The sequence below is a fragment of the Strix uralensis genome, chromosome 7, assembly GCF_047716275.1.
Source record: "Strix uralensis isolate ZFMK-TIS-50842 chromosome 7, bStrUra1, whole genome shotgun sequence".
Lineage (NCBI taxonomy): Eukaryota > Metazoa > Chordata > Aves > Strigiformes > Strigidae > Strix > Strix uralensis.
In genome coordinates this window covers 42703695-42723277 of record NC_133978.1, presented here as the reverse complement: position 1 = coordinate 42723277, position 19583 = coordinate 42703695, and the positions used below count along the sequence as shown (strand labels likewise).

The 19583-nt window shown below is 46.2% G+C and overlaps 1 protein-coding gene across 3 annotated transcripts in view; it reads right to left on the bottom strand.

Annotated features, from left to right (window-relative positions):
- Positions 1–19583, bottom strand: part of INPP5A (inositol polyphosphate-5-phosphatase A) — a 251562-nt gene that overhangs the window by 171313 nt on the left and 60666 nt on the right. For all 3 annotated transcript variants that reach the window (XM_074875636.1, XM_074875638.1, XM_074875637.1), the window contains exons 2-4: positions 17857–17898; positions 3447–3547; positions 906–993 (exon numbers count right to left, since the gene is read on the bottom strand). In XM_074875636.1, the coding sequence (XP_074731737.1) occupies positions 906–993; positions 3447–3547; positions 17857–17898 (231 nt within the window). The remainder of the gene's footprint in view (positions 1–905; positions 994–3446; positions 3548–17856; positions 17899–19583) is intronic.

The window sequence follows — 19583 nt, the reverse complement described above, 5'->3', positions numbered from 1 at the left end:
TTCCACATTACCTGGGCTCCTAAGCTGAGTCCTTCAAAAAATGAATAAATAAATAAAAACCTTTCCAGGTTCTTACACCCCTAGGTTCTATGCCACCAAGGTGGGCTGTGTGTGTGTCCTGGGGGGCTGTTTTCCCTTGTTTGAACCGCGTGTCCTGGTCGGTGCCGCCAGGCAGCACCCACTCGTGTCGGGGGAACTGAGGCACCGGGAGCCACCGCGCAGTGTCCTGGGGGAAGAGGAAGCTGCTGTCTTGGAGAGAGGGGAGATGTCGTCGATTCACCTCTGAAGGACTGTTCTTTCTCCTGCAATCTAGCAGCCATCGCCTAAACAAACAGCAGACCTGTTCACACGCTGCACAGCCCCAGCAACAGCCGTACAATCACTTCTGCTCTGCATAAGAGGCAACGCCACACACACGCTTTTACATCTACCTAAAGATCACTCATGTACTAGTGGAAACTCGTGCTCTGGCTATTCTCACGATCCCACAGGTGAGTGAGTCTGTGAATCAGCTCGAGGGATTCGTAACACACGTCTTAAACGCTTGCCAAGCCCTGTCACCAGCTAATCACACTCCAGAGCTGCCACCGCCTCAGACTGTCAGACGGTCACATATGTTCTTGAATGGAAGGCAATTCTGATCCAAGAAGGTTAATTGTTAGAGGAAAAAAAAACCTTGGACAAAAGACTTTCTATGTGTTCTGATATTCTACTGATTTTTAAATGGATGCACTTCTGTGAAACCAGCATTTACACGTCCTACAAAATAAACACTCTTAGTAAGGATGCAGTCCTCATCATGATGGAAACAACTGACATCCCCACACCAATCAAAAAACCGCAAACAGCTTAACAGAAGAAATTCACCATCGGCTGAACTAAACTTGTGAAATAAAGAAGTTTACCGTAAAATGTTCCTGTGATTTATAGTTCTCATCCAGGTAAACTCGAGCTCTGTTGTAGTCTTTCATCGCATCACTTGATAACAATTCTCTAAAGGAGAAAGAAGAGATTAAAAATATGAAGGGTGGTGCAAAGATACTGTGTTGCTTTAGCATCGTTCTCCGCTGTGTAACATCCCCAGTGACACCTGCAGGCCTTCATCTCATTTTGGTGTGAATTTCAGGGACGAAAGTCTCCTGGGGTAGAGCCACCTGCCTGCAGGCTTTGGAGCTGCTCACATCAGCTGCGCTTCCCACACAAACTGTGAAATTCCCAAGCGCCGTTTGGACACGGTTGTGAAGAGCTCAAGACCCTGAAGGCCACAAAATTCCATAAAATTGGGTGTTCCTGCTAAAGGCCCCGTCGTCTCAACTTTAGCCCTTTACTTTCCTGGACTGGGTTTACTTTCCTGGCGGGCACAGCCGGGCCGTGGCAGGGCAGAAGGCCTTTCGCCTCGGCGGGGACGCCGCTGGGCTGTTCCCGGGGGCGGCCGCTCCCGCCCGGGCCAGGGAGGCTGCGGGCCGCGCACCCTTCCTGTGCCGGTGCGTGCTGCTGCCGCCCCACCACCGCCACCGCCTGCGGGGCTGCCTCACGCTCCGACCGAGCTCCGCTTCCCCCGCTCGCTGGCGGGGACCGGCCCGGGGCACCGGCCGGCACCGGCCGCAGCACCGCCGGGGCTGCTGCTCCGGGCACCTGACCTCAGGGCCCGGCCCGCGCGGCCCGGGGCGGCGGCCGCCAGCAGGGGGAGCTGCAGGACCGCCGCGGGGCGGGGCGGGGCGGGGCGCGCCGGGCCCGCCCCTTCGGTCCGGTCCCCCCCGACCGGTGAGAGCGGCCGGTGCCGGGGCGGCGGGGGGAAACAGGGTCCGCGGTGTGAAAAAACTGCTGGTCCTCACGGTGCTCTTCTAGAAATGATTTACACGGAAGCCCCTCGTGGAGCGGCAGCAGCGGCCGCCGCCGAGAACAAATGAAGGCAGCGCTGCCGCAAGGCTCCTCCTCACCTCCCCGGCTGCACCTGCGGCCAGAAATAGAGTTACTTCTGCTTCAGACTGCGCGTCAGCCGTGCTGGCCGTTCCGGCAGGATTTCCCCCGACTAAAGGGTCAAGTCAAAACTTTTCACTCCTCACCCCGACTCTCAACTCCTCACAACTGCAGCTCCTGTAACTCGGCTGTGCCCCGCCGCTCCCCTCCCTCGCTCCCAGCACTTCCCCAGCACCAGCTCTCAAATCTGCTGCCGCCCCTGGAAGCGCCGGGACGGACCGACAGCCCCTGCCCAGAGGCCCAGCCTGGCACCAAGGCCAGAGCCTGAACACGCTTCCCAAACACAGAACAGTTTGATCACCAGACATAATAAACTTCGTCTCAGAGATGATACAAAAGGGAGATACCTATTCCCTGCCTCGCACGATTACCTTGCCAGGACACGGCCAGAGGAGGCTTTTGTTACTTTTCCTGATTTCTCAAAAAATAGAAAGCATAAACATTTGCCTAGTCACTTCCTTCTTCAAGGTCATATGACATGCTGAAGTTGAAAAAGCTTATATACCTTATATTTCAAAGCTTATATACTTTACACATCTAATGACTTCTGCTTAGAATTATCTACCGCATTAGATGTTACACCTTCCCAGTTACTTACTGTATGGGGTTTGCATGGCAAGGTTTTGGTAGTGGGGGGCTACAGGCGGGCTTCTGGGAGGGGCTCCCAGAAGCTTCCCCATGTCCGACAGAGCCAGGGCCAGCGCCTCCAAGCCGGACCTGCTGCTGGCCAAGGCCGAGCCCATCGGTGACGGTGGCAGCACCTCTGGGACAACGTATTTAAGAAGGGGAACAACAGCAACTGCAGCCGAAGAGAGGGGTGAGCAAAGGTGAGAGAACAGCCCTCAGACAGCCGGGTCAGTGAAGGAGGGGGAGGAGGTGCTGCAGGTGTCAGAGCAGAGATCCCCCGCAGCCCGTGGGGCAGCCCCTGGTGAGGCAGCTCTGCCCTGCGCCCAGGGAGGGCACCGGGGGAGCAGAATCCACCTGCAGCCCAGGGAGGACCCCACGCCGGAGCAGGGGGATGTGCCCGAAGGAGCCTGTGACCCCGTGGGGAGCAGGGGAGGAGTGTGAGGAGTCCTCCCCCCGAGGAGGAAGGAGCAGCAGAGACAACGGGGGATGAACTGACCACAACCCCCATCCCTGTCCCCTGCGCCTCTGAGGGGGGGAGGAGGGAGAGAAATGGGGAGCAAAGCTGAGCCTGGGAAGAAGGGAGGGGTGGGGGCAAAGCGTTTGTAAGATTTGGGTGTATTTCTCATCACCGTACTCTGATTTGACTGATAAATTAAACTAATTTCCCCAAGTGGAGCCTGTTTTGCCCGTGACAGTAATTGCGGGTGATCTCCCTGCCCTTATCTCCACCCACGAGCCTTTCACTGTATTTCCCCTCCCCTGCCCAGCTGAGGAGGGGAGGGAGGGAGCGGCTTTGGGGGGCACCCGGCTGCCGGCCAGGGCCGACCCACCACACTTACTTAACAAACTTGTCCACGTGAGACATGGAAGCTTCATAGTTTTTTCCTCCAAATTCTTGACAGTGTAAAGCCATGAAGTGGGGCTTGTGTGCATGTACAACCTGAAACAAACAGAAAAACAACTATTAACAAAGTTGTGTTGACAGCTATTATCATACAACATAAATGACACAAACCCAGATGTGTTATTTCTGAAGGGACTAGCAGCTGTTACTTGAGAAGTTACTGGCAGAACAGTAATAAGCAATAAGGGGAGCATCATTTGTTATGCACACGAGAGACTCATAATACATAATCATTACCTCAAATAGTTTAAAAAAAGAAAAGGTTAGCTAAAAATATGAATTAGTTCCTAGGCATTTAAAGCAAATATATAACCTCTTCCAACTCACCTCAAAGAGGACCTAACATCAGTAACATGATCAAAACATCTCCTTGTCTGGGAGTTGGAAGAGTTCAAACACCTGAAGTAATTTCTTAAGGGTTTTTTTCCACTTTTACAAAATATCTCAAATTAGCTCATGACAGAATGCTGATTAGCTGTCACATTTGGTACTTTTATTTATGGAGTATCTTATTTACAGAAGTATTTAAGTAACACACACACACACTACGATACATACACATGTATCTAATACAGGAGGCACATAAATCCATCACACTATTTCAAGTGTTAGTCTTGTGTAATGCAAGTATCTTAAATACCAACTACTCAGCACTAGGATGCAATTATCATACTAAAAAACCTAGAACGTATGCTTTTCTGGTCATGCACCAAGTCAAATATACAGTATTTATAAGTTTGCTGCTGCTTTAAACACACATTCAATGTTATTTTGTCCTAATAAGTTTTCTCTGCATTAACTATATTCAGCATTCCAAACAACACATCTAAAGTGTCTCTGTGTTGATACCGAGTCTCTACACCTTGTATTTCGTGTCTTGTTACCTTGTGAATTAACGGACACAAGCTACAGAACTATTTACATTTTTTAAAAGGGCAACAGTCTGAAATACTCAAGTCTGCGCTGGTGCAAGCACACAGGGGAAGGAACACATTAAAAATCTGAAATACGATTCACTGTTATTTTTGACTTGGTGGCACTTGGGGGTCCCAGCCAGCACAAAGGCCACGTTGTCCGTGTGGCCATTCAGAGGAAGAATGGCCTGGTTTCCACAAGCTGCTTCGAGCAGAATAATAAATTAACTCCTCTCTCTGCAGGCTCTGGCGCCGGCAGGTTCGGGCTCTCTACCACGCGGTGGGCACGGCCTCCTCCCTCATTCTTGCCCTGGGGACAGGTGGCAGAGGGAGATGTGCAGGAGATGGGCACAATTACCAAAAAGAGTTTCAACTTCAACACAGCGCAGTGAAGAATGACTGAAAAAATAACAGGGATAGCTCTCCTTTTGTACTCATTTTTTGGCTGCTGGTACCGTGCAACTCTGAAAAGGGATAGACACAATAAAGCTTTGCAGTCATGCTTTTAATTATGTAAATCAATAGTGACTAATATTACTGTAGAAAGGCCTTTAAAAAGGCTTCTTTTAAACCAGGGTAAATTGTCATTCGATCTGATGACAGGGTGCAAAATTCCTCATTCCTGACCACACAAATAATCTCGTTAGAAAACCAAGCTCAAAGGCAATGAAATAAAGACTAGCAAAGTCTGAAATGCAGCAGCTTTCCATGGAGCAGAAGGCAAACAGCAGTCCCTCCCCTGCTTCCAACCGCCGCCTTCTCACGACGTCACGACGGCAGCAGAGCCGGCCAGCTTGGGGGAGCACAGCGGAGGGACGGCAGCGCGGCCGCCACGGCCGACCCCTGCTTGCAGGCTCCTCCGAGCATTGGCCCCGTGGGCGCGAGAGGGCGCGTGGCTCCTCAGGGACACCCCTCGGGCACCACTCGCTGCCCAGGGCCTGGGGCGGGCACCCCTCACCCCAGCGCGGGGCCGGCGCGAGGCTGCCCAGGGCCAGTGGCCAGGGAGGGGTTGGCCAAACCCAGGAAGCCCAGCGCCGGCTGGGCCACAGGGCAGCCTGGCAGCGGCTGGTGAACGCCAAAGCCAGCGGGAATACGGCATGCTGCTACTTGGGGGTCAGATGGTAAAGCCAGTAAATTACAGCATTTCTAATCTAAGCTGGGTTAGATGTGCAAAAAGGAGGTAACGGCCACTGGTTTCCGAGTGATTTCAGACAAGTCACTTCCTCTTCTGCACCTCAGCTTCCCCATCATTGAAACAAATCTTGACACCGACCTGCTCGGTGAAGCATTTTGAGGTAAACTACTGACAAGTGTTACTATATAAAGGAAAAGAGTAAATACTCCCTCCCACATACATGTTTGTGGTTCTTTGTGCGCTTTAGTTAGCTCATGAACGCCAGTTTCAGCCTAACTGTGATATGTAGCAATCTTGCTTTAAAAACAGGCCATCAGCGGTAGGGACTGAAAATGAGCGAGAGCAGGACCCAATGGAAAGTTCAACTAAAAGAAAAATAAAAAATAAGCAGACTGCAGAACAGACGGCTAAAAAAAAAATACCTGGAAGCCAAGAAACTATACCCAACTGGGACATGCACATACTTTTCCTTTGATATAACTCTGAAAACTTACATTAATACTAGTTGATTTTATAGATTTATCAACAATTAAGAGAAAGATTTGCTGAGAAAGTTTTTCTTAAGTATCTTGTCCAACACCAAACATGACACTGAACAGGACACGTATCTAAAGGGGTTTTGAACATCCAAAAGTGGTTTTTGGCTACAACATTCAGGAGAGAAGTTTCAATTTCCAAAAAGTCTAAATGTCTACTTTAATTTTCAGCAAGAACTGTTAAACAGAAACGTAAGAGCTGCGCTAAGCTGTGGGAATCAAAGTCCAAGATGAACTTCTCTGTGGGTAAAGGCATTCGACTCCACCGAACTGCAGGACGGGTGCTGTGAGCGAGGGGGGCTGCAGTGCGGGCTGGGGCACACGTCGTCCTGCCCAGGGTGCAGGGGCTCTGCCTACGAAGCCACAGCACCACGGAATGAGCGTCCCCATACCTATGTCCCTTCCCTTCTAAGGCAGTGCCTTAAGGGACCACCTGACAGCAACCTGCAATCCCAGAGTCCAGTAGCAACGAACTCATAATCAAGCATCTTTATGAAGTTTAACCGGTTGGTTCATTTTCTTCACTATCTTGGAGATAAATATTAACCAAACACAGCCTGTGAAGTCAAGCTTCATAACAGAGCTCGTTTGTGGTCCCTAAACAACACCCAGTCCCAGCTCTCCATGTACTTTATTGCTCCAAATCAGTTTTGGCTACCAAGTCCTGATCTTATCTACCTGGATAGCTCTATGAAATTACCATAATTAGAAAACAGTTGTAACTATTTAATCTTGTAAAGCAAACATATTTAAAGCAACACATCCAGTAACCGCTTATTGCAAACACAGCAAAAACGTGCTGGCACGTTGCGTTACTCATTTTAACTGCTACAACAGTTTGCTTCATTAAGATCTCTTCTTAGAGAGCTAATAAAACTAATAAACTGGTAAGACAAAAGCAAAATAAGTGGTTTCAAATAAGATCTAGGCATCAGCTCTCTCACATTTATGAGGATTAGTAACAGGGAGCCTGGAACGTGGAGTCCTGCCTTGAGAAAACACTGGAGAACAGCTTTACTGTGCTACAGCAGCAGCAACAGAAAACATGTCCAGACTCCTAACTGAGACGCAGGACTCAGGTTTTTTTGTTTGCATTACAATCCTGGAGAACTTGAAATCACAGCAGGTATTTAAAAAAAAAAAAAGTTATGTGCCATTTTTTAATGAGGAAACAGCATTGGCTTAATAGCAGTGAGAGGCCTTCATGGCATTCCTTGCAGGTTAAACCACAAAACCATACCTGAGTATTAGTTACATCCTCTCGTATAATAAATACCCTCCAATGAGGAGAATATCGGCTCTGCTTCATTACCTTTTGCTAGTTTTCTACTGTTATGAAAGAACAAACAGTGCATAATAATGAGTAATGGATACTTCAGAGTTGAAAACTCACAGCTGCCAGAGGCAAGATCATATAAAGACTGAATTTGTCTCTACAGTAGCACAATGTTTTTACAAAGTTGGGCATTATTCTCAATTTCTGGGTACACAAAAATGTGTAAAGGAAGCCACGATTAGAAGTTGTTTCCAGGGACAGAGGTAATTGAGCGAGATGCTCCCACACAATTAAGTACAAATATAAAACTGGTGAAAAACGTAAAGTTAACCTCTTTCCATTCCTATAGATCCATTGCTAGAGGAGGCAGGTGAGGGGACAGGGTACCCTTGCAGCCAGGGCGCAGGGCAGGGCAGGTGAGGGACTGCTGGGGCTGCCAGGGGAGCTGGGATGGGACTTGGCCCCGTGCCAGACAGCTCTGCCCACGGCCAGGCGCCTCCCTCTGAGAGGGTAACGCGTGTGCTGGAGCGAGGGTGTTGGTTTTAGACCCTGATCCAAGCAAGGCAGAAATGGACCATGAGCCTTGATCTCCCATATCCAGGATTATTTAAAAAAAAAAATAATAATCAAAATATCAAAATATGAGCTTTAGTTTCCTTGTGAACTGTGCAGTATGTAAAAGTCAATTTAGCATCTGTGGTCCCTCAAGCATTCCAAGTATTCACAATTTTTGCAAGTCTGGGGAAAAAAAAAAAAAAAGACATTTTCAGAAGTGCATAGCCAAGCAGCAGTAGTCCAGAAAAGCCTGCTCCTTGTATTTCCACATTTGAAATTAACTGACAAATCCAACTTCTAACTCTTGCCATGTGATTCAAGAGACTGACAGCCACAGTGGTTTTTTGGTTAAGGCATTCTGAAATTCCCTGTCACCGAGACAGGGTTTTCTTCTACTGACATGAAACATCTGACATTACACCTTTGCCATGATAGAGTAACACTGTTTAAAACCTGAAAGTGCTCTTCTACAATTAAAAAATGCTGAAGGTCAGGTTGCCTATGGAACTTGAACTCGGTTCCCCCATCTAAAAAAGCGCAGTTATGTTATCCACAGTCTGTCTACGTGAACGACCCGACTAGGCTCCCCCCAGCTCCGAGATACCCGCACTCCAGCTGCCTGGCTTCCTTGCCCCCGTTTACTGTCCCCATCGCTGTTCAGGCTTTGCATCCCACGCTGGCAGCCACGGGGCAGCTCCTCGGCCTGCCCATGCCCGCCTCTCCCCCTCAGCCACCTCCCAAGGATGGGCAAAACAGCCCTTCAAATGGGCCAAAAGCAGAATTGTCGAGTCCCTGCTCTGAAGCCTGCAGGTAGCACAGCTCTGTAACGAAGCTTACTACCAGCACGTATGTACGCGTGTTTTCAAAATCAGAAAGGAGTATTTTTCTAAGTCTCATTTACAGAAGGAGGAAGCATTATTTCCTGGAGATTCTCTCCAAAACTCAGATGGGGCACATACATGGAAAATTTTCAGCTTAAGGAGGTAAATTTTTTTTTTTTTAAACAAGCATATGTGACAGAAAACAGCAAGAAGGGTTGAAAGTAAGGTAAATACCAGTATGTTTACGCATTAGCGCACACTATAAAAAAGGGAACCAACACGTGAACTACTAAGGCAAAGGGATTTACTTGGAGCTTACACTGCAAAGTACAAAGGCCCTGAATAACCTTCCCTGCACAGCCGCTCGCCGTGCCTCAGCTCGCCGAGGACGCGGCACCGACAGCGCCCCGACAGCAGCAGCAGGGGCAGCCGCCCCCATGGCCACCGAGCCGGGCTCTCCTCCGCGGGCACCCCTCCGCCTCCTTGCCGGGCAGGGCAGATGGCGGCCGAGCCACCGCTGGTCGCTGTAAGGAGCGGAGGGAGGCAGCCAGCGCCACAGACCCGTTTTTTTCCGCGGCAGGCGCAGGATGCCACAAGTTTCCGTGATGTCAAGGCCGGGCTGGCTGCCACCACCTGGCACCCTGCCTGGCCACGTCCCTCCCGGGCAGCCCGGTCGGCTGGCACCCAGCATGCGCACATCCCCCCGGGCAGCCCAGCCGCCCTCGAGCCCTCCTCCCGCTGGGTATCGCTCCCCCAAAGCATCCGCAGCGTGGCCTCGGCAAGCGTGCCTCTGCCGTGCATGCGTTCATCATGCAGTGCAGGCAGCGTTTCTACCCTCTTCTCAGGCCATGGATTCAGACAAAAATGCCCCAACAACCCCCCCGATGAAAAAGCACCCATCTGAAAAAAGACCAAGATCTAAACTCAAAGGGGTGCTGGGTCTGTAACAGAGAGTTTCAGTTAATCACCCTTTCTAGTTAAACAAACAGGATTAAGTTCACTAAAATAATTAAACAACACACTGAGTGGCTGTTTTTTAATGTTTGTTGGTTTGGTTTGTTTGTTGTTGGGTTTTTTTTCCCTTTTTTCTTTCTTCAAATAGGGTAACACACAAAGTTTCCATTCAGCAATACCAAGATGACCTTTAGCTTTTTGGTAAACTTTTAACTTCCGTATTACTACAAATAAGGGCTCAAAATACTCTCAAACACATTAAGCAACATGGAAAATTGCATTAGGGGAAAAAAGAAAACCCTCTGCCTCCACATTTTCATCTAAAATGACCATCTGCCATGAATGCGACACAAAGATCGTTACTGATAGTAAAGATTTTCAGTAGCTCCAGCTCCCAAACATCTCCTGTCCCAAACGCTAAGCCCAATGTGGCTGAAGAAAGTACAAAGGATGGGGAAGGAGGGGGTGATAATTAAAAACAAACAAACCCTAAGTAAATAAATCAGCAGAAGTCCTTTCCATGTGTCCCTATGTCCCTCCCTTGCAAACACCTTCTTGGATGCTCCTGAAACTTCTTGTTCCCCTGTATTTTTTTTCCTGCAGACTGAGATCAAGGCTGTGAGCCTGGGTATCGGGCACTTCACACAAGTGGGGCAATAATCCGATTTGCGTATTCTGTGAATGCTCTATCGTTTGCATAACATCTAGTTCATCAAGTCATCCGCTTTGTTGTTAAGCACTAAACTCTTCCCCATCAGGAACAAAGTGCTCCAAACCACTATTCTCACAATCTGTTTTCACTCTCCCCCAACAGCCATTTTTCCTGTTTGCAAGGTATGTTTTCAGGGTATGAGAATTTTTACTGAAAAGAGGATGGGACTCTAAACTAAAATAATTCAGACTCAAGTACCAGTAACTATTCACAGTTAAGAGATGGGGCAAAATAACCAGCCATTAGGACTTCACTGAATTCTCTCTCCCTATAAGAAGATTTCCCCCCCCCCCATTCACTGTGATTTCTGATTATCAAGCGCACGGCGTGACATACTTGCTTACAAGACTTTCTTCTTTTATCTTGATTCCAGTGGGTTGTTTTCAACTGCTAATACTGTTTTGTGCTTTGAACATGAGAAACCAGAGTAAAGTCTGCAAACCCCGGGAGGTTGCAGTGCCCTTCCACTCCTACCAAGCGCAGGGATCGTGCTGCTGGAAGCTGCACAGCGTCGCGTGGAGGACGAGGCGCTGGGGGCAAAGCACAACAGCGCGTTACCGAGCTGCCCAGCTCCTTCTGCGGCGCTCAGGCTGCCCACAGCGGCGGTCACAGCCCAGGAGAGGAGGAGTTTCCCTGCCACAGACTGATTTTGCCGCACATACGTGTCCTGGAGCAGTGCCTGAGGAAAGCCGGGCTGCAGAGTCGCCTCGGGACACCCTCCAGAGCCACCCCACAACGTCGGCAGCCGTCCCGCCGGCCTTTACAGAACACTAATGCCGAGCGAGGCATGCGGCGGGCTAAGCTCTCCCAGAACACACCGACAACCGCGTGCCTTTCCGGGCTGCGCCCACACGACCAGCGCGAGTCCAGGCCACGGCTGGGCCACCCCAGCGCTACGCTGGGTAGCCCTCACCTTGACGGGGCGGCCGCTTACTGCGCGAGCCAAAGGAAACAGCCCCCGCAAAGACAAGCAACCCGTCTTCTCCTCTCAATCACCTGTGTGACATTTAGGTGATTTTTAGCAAAACAACTGCTTGTTGTTTGCTCTTCTCCTCCCCTAAACATGATGCCCAGTAAGCTGGGTATCTTTTCTCATAGGTGTTTTATACCATTACAGTATTCCCTGTCTTCAGCGACATTTATTTTCCAGCTATAACTTCTGTTCTGCCTTTTCCTTCTCTTCTATTTAACTAAGAAAAAAAAAATAGTGTCTTGTAAAACCATTTAAGACATAATTCCCACACATTCCAAAAATTTTGGTGGCCTAGAGCCTATTCTGACCAGCCAGTTACAGGTGCTGCCAAAAGCATTCAGTCAAACAAATGTTGTCAGCTTCATACATTAAATATCTGCAAAAATAGGATTGTCTTATTACTAGGGTCTAAAAGAAAACAAAATAGAGCCTGCAAATCCACAGCGGTTAAAATAAATGACTGTGCTACCACGGAGATTATCAGTATTCTTAATGGTTATGATCAAATTGTTTAATGAAAGAAGACTCAAAGATTTTATGAATATTAATAAAAAAGACAAATATGCTAGAAGAAAAACAGTGAATTGTTTAGTAATTATATGGGTAGGGTGGTTAATGGTTTTAAGGGAATTAGTTTCACCAACATATGCGCTGATAACCTGACTGTTGCAAATGAGACATCAATTGCATTAGAAGTCTGACCGTAGAGTCCATCTCAGAAAACTGTGCTTCCTATTTTAACATCAAATCCATCTACACACACTAAGAGTTGCTGTAAATCACCTTCTTCTTTCGACCACATTCAAAGCAAAGTAGTTGACCTATTTTTAGGTTTGAAGTTACAGACACCACTTAAGATTTCACTATGACACAGGACTCTGCCTTTTCAAACACAAACATGTCTTTGTCAAGCAAAGATGTTCTCAACAAAATCAGCTGTGACCAGCAACTGGAAAGGGACTCTGAGAGCAAAGCTTGGAGAGTATCATCAAATTTGGAATAAATGGAGCTTAAATACACTTATCAAAAGGCTTTATATACTCCATGCACCCCGTGTGCAGACCGCATGCTGATACCAATCTCCTCTTTATCAGGACAGCAATCAGAGCAAACTCAGTGCTCAAGCGAAGTGCAGAAGAACCTGCCAAGGTGCCCAGGCCGGGCTGTGCTGCCATCCCGCCTGGGTTTTCACCCGCCTTCCCGAGGGGCGGAGAGGAGCCCATCCTCTCGCTGTCAAAGCCCTTGCTCTTGCCAAAGCCAAGCTCTGGCCAGCGTGGCAGCGCCGGAGGCAGAGGCCAGGGCTGCCTGCTGCACCCCCAGCATCTACCGCGCCCAGCCCAGACGGTCCCGCTCCAGCGTTTAACCGCGCCATGGGACACCCGGCACGGCCGCACGGGGCTCACAGCCGTCATACTCCACTGTATGTATAAAGATCCACACTAGGAACGGGTCTATAGCTATCTACAGCAGCAGTACCGCCACAGGAAAAAGGAGATTTCTGTAATGGCTACAGCTACTGACAGTACGTAGTCCTTTCCACAACCTAAACGGCTTCCTTGCACGCAGAAGACAGGCTGCAACAGCAAACAAAAATTAAATAGTAACTTAATCTGTCATTGGAAGTTCTAACCTAGCCCCCACCCCCAAATCAAAACATGTTTTAGATAGCTTGTAAGTGGAACTGCTCACCACCCCTTCCCATCCCAGGTTGTACAAGTAAAGAAGTGGCTTCTCTGACGGCAGCCAGCTCATCGAGTGCTCCGCCTTCTCTTCTCAGGGTAAAAAGCAAAGCAGAGTTTGTACCTTCCCTACTCCAGAGGCAAGAGCACTGCAGAAGATCACTGCGTGCCCTTTGACAGCCTCCTTGACACTCTCCTGTTCTTCACCAAAAAGGGTGGGTTCTACAGCACACGGGACATCCTTGACCCTATGCAGCTTTGCTGTCCTAAATTAAGCTACCAAGGAGGTGCTGGCTCTGGGCTCCACTTTGCACAGTCCCGCTGCTCCCCAGCCCTGCTGCAGGACGGCCCCGGCTGCCTGCCCACACCTTCTGGGGGCCCAGAGCCTGCACCAGGGGACAGGCAGGGGACAGGCAGGGGACAGGCAGGGGACAGGCAGGGGACGGAACCCCCCCCAAACAGCTGCTGTCTGGAGGGAGCCGACTTTCAGAACACTACAGATAAAGGAGAGATACTTCTGGCTGCCTTATTCATGTTTACAAATTAAAAATTTAGTTCAGTGATGCTAAGTCAAAGAGGCAAGTAGATGCAAAATTTGATGACAATTACAGGGAAAAAAAAATCCGCTGGGCCAATTTTCAAATTGCCGTATTTCAAGACAACAAGTTCCTGAAGCTTAGGCTTTTGGAGATGAATTAAACAAAAGTCTCCACTTTCCTATAGGATGGGTACTCTTCTGGCTTCACAGAGGAAAGCTGAAAACACAGATTTGAGGAATTCCAGAGCACACAAATCACAAATTCAGACACTCTGTGCTCCTTCTGAAGAGTGTCACTACTTGACAATAGATGCTCAGAAAAATCTGCCACACCTTTGAACAATCCCACCCCAGCCTACACCAAAGCAGAGACAGAAGGCTCAGGAAGGTCAGATCTCTCCTTTAAGCTGCTACCACACCAGCGCACATGTTCTTCACATGCTGCCTGCGGGAAGGGGACAGAGCACGGGGAGAAAAGGAGGAACACAGCTGGAGAGCTGACATTTGTTTCTTTTTCCTTTATAGGTAATGTAAAATATGCTCACTTTAAAGCTAACATTGTAATCCACAGAAGAGAAGGAAATGGCACTCCTCAATCATTCGGTGAATGTTTTTGACGATACTGTGTTTTAATTAGATGCACTTTCACCAGTTTGTTAAGTGTTCACATACAGGTGGATGGGTTTTTCAGAAGCCTTTTCTTGTTCCTAAAGCTCCTCACCACTCACCACTAGAGCACTACCTGAGATGCTGACTTTCTTTTTTTACTACTACTTCTTTTTTTGCAAAAGCTGGCTGGCTTTAGGCCTTCTTGTTTATCTAGATGTAATGAGAATACAATACCTACAGCTTATACCATAAGGAAAAGTGTTATGAAGCCCCCAGATGAATGCCATGTATTCACCCATCAGATCAAATGGAAAAAGCAGAGCAGGGAGGAGGAAAAGTTTCGCTATATATTTAGCGATGGGAAACAAGCAAGTCTGAGGTCCAGGCCACTCTTTCCTCCTTGGAGCCTGTTGTCAGTGGCATGTCAAGGGCACCGTCTATTCCAGTGCTGCAGAATGTGCCTGGGAAAGGCTCCACCACCACCTCCTCTGGGGAGCATGCCAGCACCCAAAACCTACAAATATCTGGGACTGAGTTCAGCTGAACTCTTCCTTCGTTTGGTTTTACTCTTCCTTGGGGGAAAAGCAGCAAATAATAGTGAACTGGTAGAAAATTACACAGTATTTGATAGTTAAATCAATTTTAAACTATCAAGTCAGATGTCACCCAAAACACAGGCTCCACTTTACAAGACCAATGAATCCACGGAAAATAACATCTCTCAGCTGTATCAGCTGTGTTGTCAACAAAAGCCATCAAGTAGCACGCTGCTTTATGGGCTGCTACATCGTAAGCTGTCATTAAAAACATCCTTGAAAGTTTATTTAAAATATTTTTTTCCTGTTTGCATTTCTTGGACAAACTGCTTAATTTAACAGCATTAGATCTTCCATATTTTTTATGTTAATAATGTAGGATATTTGTAGACCAATAGCAGAAGTTTAAAAATTCTAGTATGTGACATTTGAATGTTATTTTAGTCTTCCATATGCTACCACATTCTCAGAAGCGCACACAGCATATAAATCAATGATAATACATAAGTGACTTGTATTTACCCATCACAGCAATTAAAATCCCTTATTTTAATTTACTGGAACTTAAAAACAGGCCCCAAAAATGCTCCTTCATTGGTATGTTCTTTGACATAAATTCAAAGACATGTTTCCATTATGGCTTTAATTTCTAGAAACATTTTTAAATTTAGAGTGGTAATTGTGCTTCCTTTTTTGTGGAGATATCTTGACTTCTTTCGAAAGGACTTCATCCTCAGAAGTTATGCAAACTGTATTGACACAACTACATATGCAAATTGAATTCCTCAGAAGAATGGAAAAATATTGTGGTCTGTGGTTTATCTGGGTTTCGAGTTTACAAAGAAGTATTAAGAGTTATTTTCCAGTACTTCTGATGAACTTCGATTTGCAGGTTTTCAACAAAGCAGAATTTAAAAAAAATTAAAAATTCTGAAGTTGTACATTTGCAAGGTTGCTGTGCAGCCTAGTATCAGGACAGTGCTGTGCTACTTTCAGTACAAGCTTATTAGTCTCTTCCCTAAGGAGCTTTTTATAAAGTTTTATTCCACTTCCTACTGCGTTTGTGAACACGGCGTAAAGAGTCATCCTGCTGCACACACTGAAGAGATGAAGAAGGGTTCAAGGCTACTGAACAGCACAACTGGTAATGTCCCCCCCCCCCCCCCCCTTCTTTTTTTTTTTCCTTTTTCTTTTAAAAAAAATGTAGCTTTCTCAGATTGCAGATACAGAGGGCAGAGGCATGGAGAAGGAGGGTGGATGTAGCAGAACTACTGCAGCCAAGGGATGGGTTCTGGTCTACACTTCCGCTGCTCCAGACCCCTCACTTGACTGGCCACACAGGAGTGTTAATGAATCGTTTTCTTCCTGTTTTGAACTTTGTATACACAATATTCACTGGACCAAAGACAGACCGTGTCCAGTTACATGTTAGTGGTCCCTGCTCTTAGAAATTGGCAGCTCATTCTTCTCCCCTCCTATTCCTGTCTTCCAGAAACTATTCGGAAGCGTTTCTGTAGTGCTCACCCCACTTTAGTAAACAAGTAAGGAGTCTCCTTGATAGATGCATAAATAAATAATGTGATGCTGAAAAATATGCAACGATCAAAAAAATTTCTATCTATTTATTTGTATTGTCTTCATAGGAAGAGCCTTTCCTGAAGATGTAAGAGAGGGTTTAAATCATAATTAGCCGAGAAAGTCTGCACAGTTTGAGCATCATGCACATAAAGCAGTAATCAACCAAAGCAAAGAAGAAAAATAAACAGATGAATCTTTTGTGAAGTTGACAGATAGTGAAGAATATAACACTGGTTACTGCATCTCAGATTTTGCAAATCCATTTCACTTGCCAGAAAAAGCAGACTGCAGTATTTTACAACATTGCAATGAAGGTCACAGGCTGCACCAGTAACTTGAGCATATAAATAATTACAGGACATTTTCAGTTACAAAAAAGCAAAAGATAGAATACTGCTAATCATTTTTTCTGTATATAGCTTCACCTTAAAACTTGGACAGCAGAATATTGTTGCTTTAATCATTTTTGTATAGGGGATGTTACACTGAATAAAGGAATCTTGTAGCCTTTCAGTGCTGAAAGGGGGTTATAAGAAAGATGGGGACAGACTTTTTAGCCTGTTGTGACAGGACAAGGGGTAACAGTTTCAAACTAAAAGAGCATAGATTTAGAGTAGATAGAAGGAAGACATTTTTTACAATGAGGGTGGGGAGGCCCTGGCACAGGTTGCCCCGAGAAGCTGTGGCTGCCCCCTCCCTGGAAGGGTTCAAGGCCAGGTTGGACGGGGCTTTGGGCAACCTGGGCTAGTGGAAGGTGGCCCTGCCTGGGGCAGGGGGTGGCACTGGATGGGCTTTGAGGTCCCTCCCAAACCAAACCAGTCTGGGATTCTATGAATCTCAGAATCCATCAGTTCTGGCAGATAGGACACGAGCTGTCAGCGTGGAACAGCATCATGCTACTTCCTAAACGACACCTTCAGGTTCCACCAGTGCTCATCTCCTATTGCTTACTTACGTGTTTCTGCATGAACTCAGTAAGTTAAACAAGTGTCTGCTACTATAACAGAATGTGTAAGAGCAGCTTTTATGCTTTAAAAAAGCCCACACCCCAGGTTTACAATACATTTTATACTATGGGTTCAGTTTCAATGTTTTCACATTGCCTAAACAAGAAAAGTTTCAAGAAAGAGCAGACAGTAGGATTGATCTATTGCAAGCCAACATCAGAAATTGTTAGATTTCAATATAAATGTAAACTGGACTTCCCAACAGATTTTTAAAACTAAATTACTCAAATATATTTCTTACTTAGGAGGCTTAAAAGACCATTTCGTGCCAAGCTAAAGTTATTTTTACAAAATGTCAAACATTTTTTCAGGCAGAGGATTGTCAATGAGAACAAATTATGTTTATATGCTGAATTTTTATAGTCATTACTTAAAAATCCACAAAGAGACATACTTTTTAGGACTGGTTTTGAATATAAAATAGCGACTTCAACTTCACAAAGAAAAAGATCTTGACATTATTAATTAAAGCCAATAAGGAAGTGTGCATAAAACTCCATGAGAAAATAAGCTTTACCTTACCTGATAAAATTCCCGAAGCCAATTCTTCTGTAAATTTTCTGGCTGAAAAACAAAATACAAAAAATCATTAAGAATAAGAGTAATATATTTTTATAATAATATCCCAATACTTATTGCTTTCCTCAGTGCATTCAAAGTGGGGAGCTTTTTCCACAGTTAAAGAAAAAAGTACAATCATGAGGATGCTCCTCCACAAGTGCCCATGGACAGACCTCTCCTTTTTGCTTCCAAGTCCCTTCTCAGATTTTCACTAAGGTCATACATTTTGCATATGACTTCACAACGTTTGTACGCATACAAGATTATCAAGCAATTAAATCAACACACTTGGTACGTATTGAAATATGTGCTTTTAAAAGTACACGTTCATTGGCTGGATATCAAAAACTTCTTATGAAGTGCTGATACCCAGCTCTTGCAAGCTGAGCTTCAAGGTACACGAATTTACTTCTAACAAACTGGCTCAGAGGAACAACTGTGCTTTTGCAGGATGATTGAGCACATTAGAACTCCTGTTAAGGACAAACTGGGAGAAGCGTTTCAAGATTGCTACAGAAGTTATGAAAACTGAAGCAAGCAGTAAAAATATAGTAAGTATAAAGCTCTGCCTTTTCAGAAACAGCCCAGCCCAGATACAATTATGGATGGAGAGAACTGATTTTCACACATGAAATGCACAGCTACAAGAGAAACATTTGTTGAGTTTTGGCTTCAACATCAAGACTTCTGGATAATTTTTGCGTCATAGTGGAGAATAAAAACCCAAATCAGACTTTTCTCTCACAGCAATAGCAAGAATGTACAGTATCTGTGGGAGGCAGCAGAACGTATTGAACTGCAAACCAGAGAGATGTCTCAACATCCTCCCTTTACTAACAGTTATGACACCAGCTGCCTGGAGGCAAGCATACAGACATGAAATTTCTGTTCTGCTCTATTTTCCTATCAATTCTGTTACTTTCAAATAGTTATATACAACTTTGAACTTCCTAATTTGTACTGACTGCTTGTTGCAAGATTTGCCCGTAGGTGGCTATAAAGATTTGTAAGTAGTCAAAAAAAATTTTTTTTGGTCTATAAGTCTATGAAAGTCATCCAGGTCTGTAAACCTGTAAGGCCTACAAGTCTACAAAAGTTTTTTGAAAGCTGAGGGAAAAAACCACCATGTTTGTCCCTTGCTATCCATGACCTCCCTTTTGTTGATTACTCCTTGACAATTCTGCAATTCAGACATTACAAGAAGGTGAAATTTTCACTCCTTATGAACAATTATTTTTTCCAGCAATGAACCTTCTCAGTATTTCCCACGGAAGTTATTGCTCTTGGTGTGAGGGAGCCGCCGATGCGGGGACATGGGGGTGGCTGCACTTGGAGCAGCAGCCCCTTGTTCTATGCCTGAAGCCAACCGGGATGAATCTTGGCCCGTGCTCAGGGACGTCTTAAATTAATAAGCACACAGAACAAAACATCCATGTCTCCCACCCATGCCCTTCACCTCAGCCGAACAGCGTAACTCAAAGCCAGAATAAGGAAGCTGCAGACACAAATAAAAAGCTGAAGGCAGCCAGGCCGGCAATAAAACAGTCCCTCTAAAAATGCCATCTCATTAACTGCTTATTTAGCAACTTAACTCTTTTTCTGCTCATTCTGAACTTAATGAGACAACCCACTGAGCAACAGTATGTAAGGATTGGTGTTTTTGCGAAAGCAGCAACAAGAGAACAAGC